The following is a 15,125-nucleotide window of genomic DNA, read 5'->3' on the forward strand; positions in this document are numbered from 1 at the left end:
GCACTTCTCCTGTTGTACTGATTGCTCTGAGGTATGAACATTCTCCAAAGCCTGAAATACTGGCTTCAAAGAAATGATGCAGCTCATAATGCTGAGCTTTTTTGAAGTTGGATGGTAAAGTTGGTAAAAGTAGCATCATTGAATTTTTATGTCGGTCAAGTATTGTAGTTCCTAGAGCCAATATTCCAACTGGGGTCCAGGTCACCTAGAAGGGACTCATCCTCAGAGGTGGGTAGTAAATTTAAAATGAGAGTCAAATCATGTCACTTTGAGAAAATAAAATTATGAAGGGAATTAGTAGATTGTGACTGTTGATTTCAAAATCTTTTCTGTATCTGTCAATGATTTACATCTCTGTTTTTGGACCAGTTATATGAATTATTCTTAGTTTTGATTTTTTCACTAATCCTATTATAAAGAATAACTGCTGTCATATGCAGTCAGTACCCAGAGGATGCTGCTGACTAGAGTTAATGTTTGATCTCATCTGCTATAGACTGTCCATAGGCATAGTACAACAATTAACAGATATATTGTTGGGTTCCATTTAGTTAACAAATTTCATACTACCGGTACTTTGTTTTAGTGTCAGTTCACAAGAATCTGTGTCTTTAAATATATTTATTATGTAATTAGTAATGTATACTTGCAGATTACTGGCCTGCACTCAGTACAAGAGTACAAAAATAAATCAAATTAAATATTCACTGCAGCAGAGAGTACCATGATTATATTCTATCACAATTAAAACAGGAAAGGTATACTGTCTGCTTTTATAGGTATCTTTTGCCAGAAGAAATAACTCTGTTAAATAGTCTTCTGAGTAGCCATCAATAAATTCTGAAGGGATATCAGCTATATTTTATGGAGAGGTGTGGTGTGCAAAGACCTACTGGTCTACTCTTGACATTATGGAGAGCTTGCACTGGGAAACAATGCTGTGTGCACTCCCACCCCATAGGTACAGGTCTGTCAAGGCAATGCAGACCTGGAAAATACTCAAAAAAGAAATTCTGCTGATCACCACTGACAGCCCGATATCACAGTCTCAATTATAAATTTCAGAATATCAGCCAAATTGCATCTTTGGGAGGGGAAATAGAGGTAAATGCTTTTGTGTCTTCCCATAGAAGGCTATACTGAGCTTTTTCTCATCAAGTTTCTGAATCTGTTGCCTTGATGCATCCAGCTGTTGTAACAGTAAATTTCTTACCTGGTGAAAACAATATTTTGTTCCTTCACTTACTAAAGACAAAGATCAGTTTGTGTGCTGTAAAGGAAGGCTGTGTTGTATGTTTTGGTAAAGAGATTTTTCTGATATTGTCTTATATCTTCCTTCTTTTGTTCTCCAAAACTGTCTGCTCCAGAAAGAAATGTTCCAGAGTGCCAAGCAAGGCCTGAACAGAGTGTCTCAGAGTACCTGGCCTTTGAAGATACCAATGTACAAAGATTCAGTTCCCTGTGGTGATCGTTCTAGTGCTTCACTCCATATCTTCAGCAAGGGTATTCCTAACTTGTTGGTCATCTCTCCAAGAGTGAATGTTTCCAAGTTGCTGCCTATGTTCTCAGGAAGGGGTCTTCCCAAAGTGCTACCTGCATTCGTAGGAGTTTGCAGTTTCAAATTAATGCTCCATCTAACACCTACTTCATGTTTATTTCTATACAGAAATTTTTGCATAGCATTTAATTTTTACACCATTGGAATAGTTTATTTAGATGTCCTTTGATTTTGTAGTGTCAAGTATGCTCTGGCCTTTTGGGATTTGTGTTTGATTTTTTTGGATTTCCTTAATACTTTGGTTCTTGCTTGATTCCTGTTTATAACCTTTTTCTTGTTTTTTGAGTACGGTTCCTAGATTTGATTATTTTAAGTTTGGCCATTGTTTCTCCCATTACTTTGTGTGTGATATCTTGCCTGCTGTATAGATTTTTGTATTTGGCTTTTGAATTATGGACTTGTTTAAATAAATAACCTTATTTTATATGTCTGCTGCTTCTGTGTCTTGCCCTGATTTGCACAAAACATTAAGTGGACAGGTCAGCTGCGCATCATACAGCTGTGCCATGTCTGGTGGGAAGAAAAATGTACAAAAAAATAAACACTCTGGCATATTTTACTGTATAACTGGCTAAACAATTTTATTAAATATCATTTTAATCTACAGTATATACATAAAATGCAAAGTTGACTGAGTGAGAGACCTATCAACAAAAACACTATTTCCTGTTTAGTTGAAAATAAATGATATTTTGTGAATTCGTTCATCTAGGAAAGTATGTATCTTCTAAGAAAAGACATTTCAATATACAGTATCAATTTTTAGAGGTAAAAACAACCCCTACAATACAAAAACTATATATTTCCAAATCTAAAAACATGCTTTGACTGATTTCTTTGGAATTTTGTGATGTTCAAAATTACCTAACCAATGTGTTTTTATTTGTCCATAATATGTTGTGCTAATGCTTTCTGATTTTTGCAAATGAAGGCCACCAGAAGAAGCAATGGGTAGGGTATGAGAAGAGAGCGAATGGAAGAGTAAAAAAGGGGAGATGTTCTGGACAGGAAAAATATGCAGAATGGCATATGGCATGTAGAGTGAGCTGTGAAGAGGAAAGAGAAAAGTTCATTGAAGCTCATGGAAGACATGGCTAGCAAACACCATAAAGCTAGAGCTATAATGGGGATGCCACACGGCGTGGCTGCTAACATAGGTATTCACTACAAGAAGTAGAGAAATAGGTGGTATCCTCAGGTTCAAGACTAGCTGGGAACAGCAGCACCCCTTAGTCAATTTAGCACAGGTCCCACGGCCAGAACAAAGATGGAATGGACACTGTATATAATTAATGATAATAATTCCTTTTATCAGTTAATTTCTGTACAATGCATTAAACATTCAATTCATTGCATGGTCAGAGTAAATGTTCAGGTTCGTAATAAGATCTTTATTGTTTCGCTATGGCTTTCAGGATAAAACCATCCATCCATCCATCCATCCATTTTCCAACCTGCTGAATCCAAACACAGGGTCACGGGGGTCTGCTGGAGCCAGTCCCAGCCAACACAGGGCACAAGGCAGGAACCAATCCTGGGCAGGGTGCCAACCCACCACAGGACACACACAAACACACCCACACACCAAGCACACACTAGGGCCAATTTAGAATCGCCAATCCACCTAACCTGCATGTCTTTGGACTGTGGGAGGAAACCGGAGCGCCCGGAGGAAACCCACGCAGACACGGGGAGAACATGCAAACTCCACGCAGGGAGGACCCGGGAAGCGAACCCAGGTCCCCAGATCTCCCAACTGCGAGGCAGCAGCGCTACCCACTGCACCACCCAGGATAAAACCATATTCATAAAATAAAAAAAATTAACAGTAATTACCAAACTCCACCATATGAACATATGACTGGTGATAAATTCAAAAAAATTTTTGAGTGAACAAACTAAAAACTCTCATCTGCAGCCAATGTTATGTTCAAATCCAATTAAAGCTACTATTTTTATGTGACAGAATAAAATTATGTTTATATCCAATATTCCCATTATTTTTCCAAATTATCTGTCGCAATTAAAAAGAATAGTTTCCTGTAAAATTGTTTTTTGTAATGTGGAAGAAAATTATGAATACAGATACCCCACACTGAAATGCCCCAATTTAAGCGATAAAACACAGGCAGGAGAAAGCGTCAATCATTATTCTTTATCTAAATCTCGAAAGGCAAAAAAACTTTTCATGTCAGTGTTTTTACAAAGAAAAAAAAGTGTCCTCTGCGCTATATTTATACAATCTATTGAACAGGTTACTACTTAAAAAAAGGAATTCATTACATAATCAGAAAACTTTTAACATGATTGGTTATACTTAGTTGCTAGCGAGACATGGCAGATGTTGATACCTTAAATGACCACAGTTTGATTGATAGTCCTGTTTGCTTAGGATAAACATGACATTTTAAATGTATTATTTTTATTCTTATTTTAGGAGATGTGCGAGTTTCTCCACATACACACTGTTTCTCATGATTAAAAAGAAAAAGAACAATGGCCTAATTTGTTATGATCCAGCTGGGTACAAAAAACAGGAAACGTAGTACTATAGAAGAATGGTTATGCCATAAATATAACATTTTTCTCTTAAGGAGTTATATAAAATAACAAGAAATACATTTATCATAGTAAATAATAAAATAACATTACAGTATCAGCTTTTAAGCATAAGGACAGAAGGATATGAGACTCAGACACATGCCAGGTGCACATTGGACCTGGGTTCAAATTCAACTCTTACAGCAATGACCATCAATAAACCTAAGACATGGAAAAGCAGAAATTGATCTATGGCAGGAATGTTTTACTTTTGGACAATTGTATGTAGCATGTTCAAGTGTGAAGAGCATCAGCGACCTAACAATATTAGCCCCAGCAAAAAAATGAAAACTACAGATATTGTATACAGAAAAGCAATAAGTTAGTTGCATGTATACATTCGATTAATCTTCAGCTCTATAACCAAGCGCCATTGTCTTAGGAATTTTCCCAAGCAAGCCTGTGTAACACAGCTAGTACTCAATAAAAATAAATTTAAAATAAAGCTAAACTTATTAAAATAAATTTAAAATAAAGCTAAACTTTTATGACTCCAAGGCAATACTATTATTTTAATTGTAACTCTAAAGTTGACTGATAGCTTCATACACAGCACATATATGAGATTTTGTACGAAGCAATGATAACAGAAGCCTTTTGATATATCATTCTCCTAGTCATAATAATTTATGAAGTCTGTATTTGCTTACATTTACTCATTTACCAAAAGCTTTTTTCTCATGCAATACACAAAAGAAGTCATAATAATCAAGTAAACATTAGCCGGGGATAGCTTTAAAATATAACTATAAACTATAGAAGATTGTGGAGATCAGATAATGTTTGACAAAACATCAATCTCAAAATTGTTATGAAATAATCGATCTTAAAAAGTTTTTTTTTTTTGAGATATCTTTCTCTCGCTCTTGAGCTTCTGTAAAGTTCTATTTTCCCATTGGGAATCTAATCTAGGATTTTAAGCTTCAATGGAGCAAACAGAGTATCTGCTAAACAGAGAAGAGAGAGGATGGAGGATTTGATATGCAACCAAGTTGAAGGAAGGGAAGGAAGGTATAGTCAGGACCAAATAGGACGTAGGATGAAGGCCCAGTGGTGGTACTCCATATTGGGTAGAGGTACCCTCCATTAAACATTGAGTTAACATTGCATGTTTAAGATTGGGTCGTTTGCCATTCCATAAAAATTTAGAAATAATGAATAGTATAGATTCTGACCAGTAACTAGATGGAAGAGAAGGTTTAATCATGGAGCTCACAGAGTTAGAGCAGGGGACTACATTCACTTTTTTCATGGTCAAGTGAGATTGCAAGGATGGTGATATGTTGGTTCAGGAACAGATAGAAGGATTGACTTCATTAAATATGCAACAACAATTAGTGGATATCCCAGGTCCTCCCTGCATAGAGTTTGCATGTTCTCCCCCTGTCGGCGTGGGTTTCCTCCGGGTGCTCCGTTTTCCTCCCACAGTCCAAAATACATGCAGGTTAGGTGCATTGGCGATCCTAAATTGTCCCTAGTGTGTGCTTAGTATAGTGTAATGTCAGTCATATTGTTAAATTCAGATAAATGAAAGATTTTTGCCTGTTCGATTACATCAAAAAGGAGGATAGTTTCTTCCAAAAAACGGTAACTACCTCAAATGAAATCCCATGCAAACCTGTAGCTTTAAATGCAGCCGTAGAGTCCAAGGCCTTCTTGAGTTCTGCTAAGGTGATGGGGCTATCCAGGAGGGGTGCTTCTTCATTTGTGAGGAGTAGAAGCAGTAGATTATCAAGAAAACATTTCAAGTTAGGGAGACCATAGTTAGGCAGACTAGAAAACAAATTTGTACAATAATAATGGAATTCTTCATTAATTATTTGAGGGTCAGTTGATGTTAAAATCTAGTTTATCTTAGTGCAAGTCTTATTGGGCTTGGCACACAATGTATAACAACATGTCCTAGAACACTGAACCAGAAACTCTGCTCTCTGAATCAGCAGAGCATGGAGTTCAGTCTAGGTTTAGTAATTTGTAGTTCATAATTTTTATTGACCAAGACAGGGCACATTCCTTCTTATACCAAAAGTCTGAATTCTAAGTCATAGATTGTCTGACATTTAACGGAATTGGTGAGTTGACAACGACATAGTAAAGTCCTGCATAAATCCTTTAACTGACTTTCAAACTACATCAGAATAATTTTGTTTTCTTCCAAGCTGCTTACAATAAACCTTGCTGTTTAAAAGAGATGTGTTAAATTACCACAAGAAGTGCAGAAAGGGTATGAAATTATCAAACCTGCAAACCCTCTCTAAATCCCAGAATCCAAATGTGCTTGTTGTCTCCTGCAATATCAAAGTTTAACACATTACAACATGATTTAAATAAAGACAAGAGTTTTATGACCAGATATGAGGATTATTTACATCTCTCTGACTGACACAGACAACCTGACCACAGACCCACATTGTATGGAAAACTCATCAAATCTTCAAAAGACTTTGTTGGACAGTTATCATATCAAACGATTTTGACTATATATTGTTCTCCACTCTCGCAAAATGAATCTTAGCCTGGAGAGGTCTATTAATTTTTTACATTTAAGTTGACCCACTTAAAATCTAAAACTTAAAACTAAAAATATGTCTATATAAACACAGGGAATTCCAGTTTTTTTGTATTACTTCTTTCCTGAAGAAGGGGCCTGAGATGCCTTGAAAGCTTGCATAGTGTAATCTTTTTAGTTAGCTTGACTTGTCATTGAATTTATTACCATAATTCACTTTTACACCATTTTGTATGCAGATTCCATAATACATATCAGTAAGTTCAGCATCAGATGTTAATAAGTGGTATACCATACTGTCATATTGGCAGTCACTGATTTTTGTTCAGTGCGTGAGGAGAAAGCAATGCAGTGAGACTCAGTGCACAATAGTAGATGGCAGAGTCACTCAAAGTTAGACCTGAAATTGTGAGTTCAGTGAAATCTTGTCCTGCTCTTGAAGAAAACCGTTCCTTATAAAAATCTGCAGCATTTTCATAACCACTGGCAGAACGGGCTCCTTTGCTTAAAATGTATTGCATGCTTCGGTTAGGATACTTTCTGTACCAAAAGAGATACACACTGATGTAATTTGTTGAGTAGCTGCAATTAATTGTCACTGCAGTGGATTCTGATCCAATGATTTCTGTTTGAAGAAATCTGTTCTGTTTGGAGACTGAATATCCTGATCCTGTTTTTAAACCTAGAAGAGAAATAATAAAAAGAGACAAACTATAAACAGAAGAAAATATTACAGGTTTAATACAGCTTGAAGAAGTGGCAATCCATACCTGCTAAAACCGTAAATATAATTAGCACACAGGTAAAATATTTTTTATTTTCACAATATAAGGAAAAATTGTGTAGCATCATTGTTTACTATTTCAATTTGTTGCACAACTCTCTGGAAAATGTCTTGTATTAAACATGTGTATCTGTGTCTGTAAAAATATGTTACACAAGATGTGTATGTAAATGAACATCCTGAGGAAAGGATGGGCATGTTGTTAAAATACCAGTTGTTGCCTTTAAAATAAAACCACAAACCATATGCTGAGATGATAATGCTTAAAATTCAGTTAGAGGTTTGGTGAAATTGTATAAGCAACAATACAATTTTAAACCCAAGCATTTGAAGCATTTATCTTTCTAGATTTATTTGTTAATCATTTTTGACACATTTTATAAAACGTTTGGTGGACTGACTGGCTGGTATATACTGATGATGTGTCACCAGAACAGCTTTGACCTACCAAGGCATGGACTCTACAACACCTCTGAATGTATCCTGTGCTTTCTAGTACTAGGTCCTCTGACTCCTGTAAACTTTGAGGTGGAGTCACTGTGGATGAGATTTCTTATTCTGACACATTCCACAACTGCTTTATTGGATTAAGGTCCATGGAATTCAGACATTAGGGCAACACCTTGAACTCTTCATAATTTTTTTTCTTATTCCTCACAGTGTGTTTTCCTTCTGAAAGGTACCTACTTCCATCAAGGAATACTATTGCTATGAAGGGGTGCATCTGGGCTGCAATGATGTTTAAATAGTTGGTACATGTCAAAGTAATGTCCACACAAATGCCTGGATTCAGGGTTTCTCAGCAGAAGATTTCCCAAAGCATTAAAAATCCTCCATAGTCTTCTTCCTATAGTGCATCTTGGTGCTACCTCTTCCTCAGGTAAACAACACACATGTACCTGAATCACATGATTCAACAAAAAGATCCAAAATCCAGTTGCAACATTTGTGTGTCAATGGTAGGTGCTTTCACTGGTGGAAGAGATTAGTATGTGCACTCTGACTGTACCGACCTGCAGCTACATAGTCCCATTCCAGCAAGATCTGATTCACTGTGTGTCATGACACGTTACTCCCATAACCATCATTAAAATGATCTGTAATTTATGTAAAAGTAGCCCTTCTGTTGGTTCATATCAGACAGAACAGCCATTGTTAAACATTCACATCAATAAGTCTTGTTTGCCTACTACTTCCGATTTATAACTTTTCCCTCCTGAAACAACTGTTAGTAGCTACTTACCACAGCTGACTATAAGAATCCAACAAGTCTTTCAATTTCAGAAATGCTGTGACTAAGTCATCTGGCCATAACAATTTGGCTCCATCAGAATCACTCAAGTCTTTACACTTGTACGTATCTTCTGCATTCAAAACATCAACTAAGATTACCTTATGTCAGCTTATGGTGTAGTATATTACATTAAAACTCTATTTATTAAAATACAGTAGGCCAAAAAAATATAATGCAGACTTTCTCATATAAGAATGAAATGTCATTAAGCATGGTTAAAAACATCTGGTTCATATTATCTGCTTTAATCAAGAATTATTCCTCCCACTCCCTTTATAGTATGCAGAATAAAAAGTGATGGTATGAATTTTTCTTTTTGCAAAGATTATGATCTAGGTAAATTATAATATTGTTTTCCTCTACTCTGTTGGTCAATAACCTCATCTTACTGTATTTTATAAAATTATTGCCTTATGTTACTAATGTTGGGAGGCAAAAGAGATGAAAGAGCCACAAAAAAAAAAAAAAACTTGTGTATGCCATATTTAAACTTCATAAATTTTAATTGTATAGTTAAAGACTGTTAGCCCAACTGACTTGGCAGCAGTATGGACAGAAAAGGTTATGAAGACTATGGAAGGCTGACAGTTATTTCTGATAGGAAGCATGAGAGTTCAAAAATGCCATAATAAAATGTTACCATCAGTCTTGAAACTAAATAGCACTATTAAATTGGCATAGTTCAGAATGAGAAAAAAAAATCTAATTAAAAAAAAGTTTATTAAGCCAAATAAAAATATACGTTGTAAAGTTCACAGCATAGTCTACTTTACAGCATGAATCTAAGATGAAGTCATAATGCTTACTGAGGTAATGATGAAACAAATGCAATAGTTTAGGAGCATGAATATAAGAAACCCAGTACCATTTCTCAGAATCATAGCCAGACCAATAAACTAGATAATACACAGTACAACATCTCTGATGAGAGTCTAGAATCCATTCTATTTCAAATTCCTGTTCATGGTCCATCTGAACAAAAGGTAGTATGCACACATTGTGAAAATAAAGACTGGTAATAACCAGTTTCACCCAGGAAACATAAAACAACAAAAGAATTTTGAAATGAACAGTGAGATCCAATTGATAACTGAGAGGACCAATAGGTCTGATGGAGTATGGGTCAATAAACTGTTGTCAGTTTGTGCTGGCTGGGATTGGCTCCAGCAGATCAACAAAACCTTCCCCTCCTCCCCCACTCGTGACCCTGTGTTAGGATATACTGTAGTGGGTTGGATAATGACTGACTGATAGGACCTGCTTTTAATGTGAAGTCTATGCTTGATGGTGATATATTTGTGGAGGGCAGAGTTTTTATATATATATATCTCATTAATACTGCCAAAATGTGTTCATCATTTAAGGAAATTGATTTTAGTAAAATATTCAGGAAAACAGTTAAGCCTAGTATATTTTAGGAATACATGGTATAGCTGTTAACCTAAACCAGTGCTTTCTGTACAGAAGCAGATCTCTTTCTTTATCTTCTTCTTCTTATTATTATTAAGGGTACCATATTTATGCTCAGGATACATACTTACATAAAAGTAAAATCAGTTTAAATGTCTTTAATAATTTCTACTGGAAATTATATTTTGTTCTTCATAAAAATACAAATGTTCACACACTATTTCTGCAATTAATTACAAATAAATATTTGAATGGCAATGATAATGGAATTGTAACGGTTGACCCCTTACCCAGATCGGCCACTACAGTACCAAGACTTATTCCTTGGATTGCCCGAGGTTTCTTGCTTTAATAACAAGCCATACTCCTTACAAGTTGTTTTATTTTTTATCCCTGACACGACGAACCAGAAAACAGTAAACAGATAAGTAAAATCAAACATGGACATATTGTGAAATGAAAAGACTGACAAATATTCAATAATTATAGGGAGGGCGGTGTACAGCACGGAAGACTGACAGCGGTGTATTGATTGATGCGGTAACAGGGGTTAAGGAGGAGTTGGAGAGGGTGCTACAAGGTTGTGTTTGGGGTTACGAAGTCGGCGTTCTTTTTCTTGATTGTTCAAGTAAAACTTTTGTGAGACTTAACTACGTCTGTCTGTCTGTCTTTTTTTTAATTTTTTTTTTTACTTCTCTTTTTGAGCCTGACGCGGAGGTCACTACTAATACATATCACTATCCCAAAAACACCAGCGACTAACTATTATATCAGAACACGAATGTACAAATATTTACACTGACCCCCCTAAAGTCCGGCAGCATTGAAACTGACTGTAGTAATATTGTGCTCCTTCCCGACAACAAAACGACCTCACCATAAAAGTCTTGGCAATGGCTGGAATGAATTCGAACCCTGGGCATATCGGCTCTCGCTGTTGTGATGTAGAATCGGATGTTGAAAAAAAGCAAGCAGTGGACTAAAGCAATGATCGGCAGTGATGAGTTGATAAATGGATGGTTAAATTATCTTCTTTTCCTCTCGATTTGTCTCCTCCCTCTCTCTCTCTCCTTACCTCCCTCTCGCCTTCGCTCCTCATATAAAATGTCCAGGATGTATCTGGTGGATCCAACAGGTGATTTCCGTCTCGGTGCTGCGGTCTCTCCATCATCCTTCCCCTCTGCACTTACGGGGACAACATTTACCGAGTCAAATATAACGGACAGTAAACGGGACAATGAAAACAAAACATAGAACATACTATTATTATGTAAAATAATGTGGCTTGAGATTGGCCACATGAATAGTATCTAGCTTGGAGTTAGTGTCGATACCCCTCTGAACCTGGAAACTAACGGGACCTGTTTGTGAAATGATTTGAGCTGGACCTAACCATTTGGGCGCGAGCTTGGCGAAGACTCTCTTGCTGGCATCCGAGAGATGATGAGCTCTAATCCACAGCAAATCACCCGACTGAAAGTGCGCTTCCTTATGCCGGGCATTATATAATTTGGCGTGTCTGGATGTCGAACCCACCAACCTCTGTTGGATTCTCCGCCTCAATTCCTCTCTCTCTTCATCATCCTTCCCCTCTGCACTTACGGGGACAACATTTACCGAGTCAAATATAACGGATGGTTTCTACTTCACGGATTTTCACCTTTCGCGGGGGGTTCTGGAATGCAACCCCCGCGATCGAGGAGGGATTACTGTATTCCTTAATCTCAGAGGAGACCTACCACACATTATGGCCAATGAATGCTCCTCCTATTGTACCCTGTGATATTCAACTTGTGGATTATAGCAAACAAAATTTTACAAAATGTTACTGCTCAGTCAAAGTACATTATAGGAAGGACAGGGGTTATTTACGCCTTATTATTGTTATGGGACAAAAGGCCAATCTACTTGGTGGAGAGTGGTTTAAACCCTTAGGTATTCAGTTAACAGGAGTACACAGCCTTGACACAGACCCAATACAGTCAGTCCTGAAAGATTTTAGTTGTGTGTTTGAAGAGGGTTTGGGCAAATTTAAGGGTGCACCAGTTTTTTTTCAGTTGGACCCCAATGTAGCACCCATAAAACCAAGACCTGTTGCTTTTGCTCTCCGCCCAAAAATAGAAATAGAGCTCGATCGTTTAGTGAATCAGGGTGCACTAGTTTCAGTAACTCATCCCATTTGGGCCACTCCTATTGTTCCTGTATTAAAACCGAATGGTGAGGTTCGAATATGTGCTGACTACAAATCCACAATTAATAAGGCATTACAGGGGCACCCATACCAGATTCCATCCATCAATCAGATACTTACTACATTAGCAAAAGGAAGAGTTTTTGCAAAACTAGACCTTGCACAAGCGTATCAACAATTGCCAGTGGATGATGCAGGAGCAGATGCACCGACAATAATTACTCACAAAGGTGCATTCAGAGTTACTTGCCTGTAGTATGGGGTTTGTATTGCTCCTGGGATTTTTCAGAAATTTTCAGAAATTAATGGACGACCTCCTTTCAGGCTTCCCGGGAGTGGTTCCTTATTTTGATGATATTTTAATTGGAGCAGAGACTGTGCAAGCCTTAGCTGAAAAGTTGTATTTATTACTACAATGATTTGCAGATGTAGACTTGAGGTTAAAAAAAGACAAATGTGTGTTTGGTGTACCAAGTGTAGAGTTCCTACGGTTCAGAGTTGATGCTGAAGGAATTCATCCAACTACCACAAAAGTTAAAGCGATCCATAAGGCTCCAACACCAAGTAATAAACAGGAGCTGCAAGCATTTCTGGGACTGCTAAACGTTTATCATTTATATTTAAAAGATAAGGCTACTGTGGCAGAGCCACTTCACAGACTGTTGGATAAAAATGCCATTTGGAAATGGTCCGACACCCATGAGAGAGCTTTCAATAAAGTAAAAAAGTTGCTATCATCAGATAGTATTTTAGTGCATTATGACTTGGAGAAACCACTTAATCTCACCTGTGATGCTTCCCCCTATGGAGTAGGAGCTGTTCTGAGTCACACAGTAAGTGGTGGTCGTGAAGCTCTAATTGCATATTACTTGAGGACTATGACCAATACAGAAAGAAATTATTCACAAATTGATAAAGAAACACTGGGTATCATTGCAGGAGTTAAAACATTTCATGAGTACCTATATGGTAGGAGTTTTACAATCATCACAGACCACAAACCATTATTGGGGCTGTTTAAAGGAAATGGGCTTACACCACAAATAATTTCACCTCATATGCTCAGATGGTCATTACTGTTAAATGCGTATGACTATGAACTTCAGTATCGCCCAGGAAAAGAAATTACTAATGCGGATGCATTAAGCCGTTTACCCCTCAGGACCCCAGAATTTGAAATTCCTCCAGTATCGGAAGTTCTTATGCTGGAATCTATCTCCAAACCCCCCTTGCAGGCATCTGATATTGCATGCATGATGACAGCGGATCCACTGTTAGCCCGTGTACTGAACTGGGTGTGGAAGGGGTGGCCGAAGGAAAAATTAGGGGAGGACTTCAAGCCATTTAAAAGGCGTTAGCATGAGCTATCTTCATACAGGGGATGTCTTCTATGGGGAAACAGAGTAATAATTCCACAGAAGGCACAAACCTTAGTCCTCGCTGCTCTACATGAAGGTCATCCTGGTATGGTAAATATGAAGGCTCTTGCCAGAAGCTATGTGTGGTGGCCTAAAATGGATGAACATATAGAATGATGGGTAGCTAGCTGTACTTCATGTCAAACTACACGGCATGCTCCAGCCAGAACTGTTAGTCAGCCATGGGAGGTAACCAAGAACCCATGGTCTCGACTGCACATTGATTTTGCTGGACTTTATCAAGGACAAACCTTTTTTCTCGTTGTTGATTCCTTCTCAAAGTGGTTAGAGGTCAGCCCTGTTTTTTCTGCAACAACAGCTGCGGTCATTCAAATATCGAGAAAATTGTTTGCCACACATGGACTTCCGGATACAATTGTGTCTGATAATGGTGCTCAGTTTACTTTGGATGAGTTCCAGGCATTTTTGGGGCATAATCTCATAAATCATATCAAGACAGCTCCATTTCACCCATCGTCAAACAGCCAAGCCTGAACGCATGGTGCAAACTACTAAAGACGCACTTAAAAGAATTGTGGTCGGAGACTGGCATCTTAGACTGTCAAAGTTCCTGCTGCAACAGCATGTAACTCCTTGTTCCAGTATGGGATACAGTCCAGCAGAACTATTGATGAACAGGAAACTTAAAACATGCTTAGATTGTCTCCACCCAGATCTGGCATCAGAGTTGCAAAGAAAGAAGGAATCGCAGTTTTGTAAAGTTACACACAGTCCAACAAGGCAGTTTAAAGCAGGGGATAGTGTGTATAAAAGAAATTATACAACAGGGCCTCAGTGGATGCCAGCAATGGTAGTGAGAGCTATGGGGTCAGTATCTTACGAGGTTAAAACAGATGATGGCTGAATAATTATGAGACAACTTAGAGGGCAAGTAACTAACTCAATGCCTCAGGAGACTGAGAACCACATGGAAAATGAGGAGCACAATAACACACAGCCAGCTACGGCCCAACAATCAGCTGATGATAATTCCATGACACCTGATCAGATTCATTAGGAGCCCACTAAAGTTACTCCAAACGAGGGCCTGTCAAATTTTGAAATGGAGCATCCTAAAAGAATAACTCGCCAGCCAGCCTATCTAAAGGATTATGTTATCTAGGGGGGAGGAATGTGATATACAGTAATCCCTCGCTACTTCGCGGTTCACTTTTCGCGGATTCACGACTTCGCGGATTTTATATGTAAGCATATTTAAATTCATAACGCGGATTTTTCGCTGCTTCGCTGGTTTCTGCGGACCATGGGTCTTTTTACTTGCTTCCTCAGTTGGTTTGCCCAGTTGATTTCATACAAGAGATGCTATTGGCGGATGGCTGAGAAGCTACCCAATCAGAGC

General features: G+C 37.8%; 1 pseudogene and 1 gene segment (V, D, J or C); one reads left to right on the forward strand and one right to left on the reverse strand.

Moving 5' to 3' along the window:
- Nucleotides 1–6,852: 6,852 nt before the first annotated feature.
- On the reverse strand, nt 6,853–7,546 carry LOC127529087 (T cell receptor delta variable 1-like). The segment is given in 2 exon segments: nt 6,853–7,350; nt 7,439–7,546. Coding segments are annotated over 2 exon segments (453 nt in total).
- Nucleotides 7,547–12,042: 4,496 nt separating this feature from the next.
- On the forward strand, nt 12,043–14,590 carry LOC114657598 (uncharacterized protein K02A2.6-like; annotated as a pseudogene).
- Nucleotides 14,591–15,125: the final 535 nt, after the last annotated feature.

The sequence above is a fragment of the Erpetoichthys calabaricus genome, chromosome 9 (assembly GCF_900747795.2).
Source record: "Erpetoichthys calabaricus chromosome 9, fErpCal1.3, whole genome shotgun sequence".
Lineage (NCBI taxonomy): Eukaryota > Metazoa > Chordata > Cladistia > Polypteriformes > Polypteridae > Erpetoichthys > Erpetoichthys calabaricus.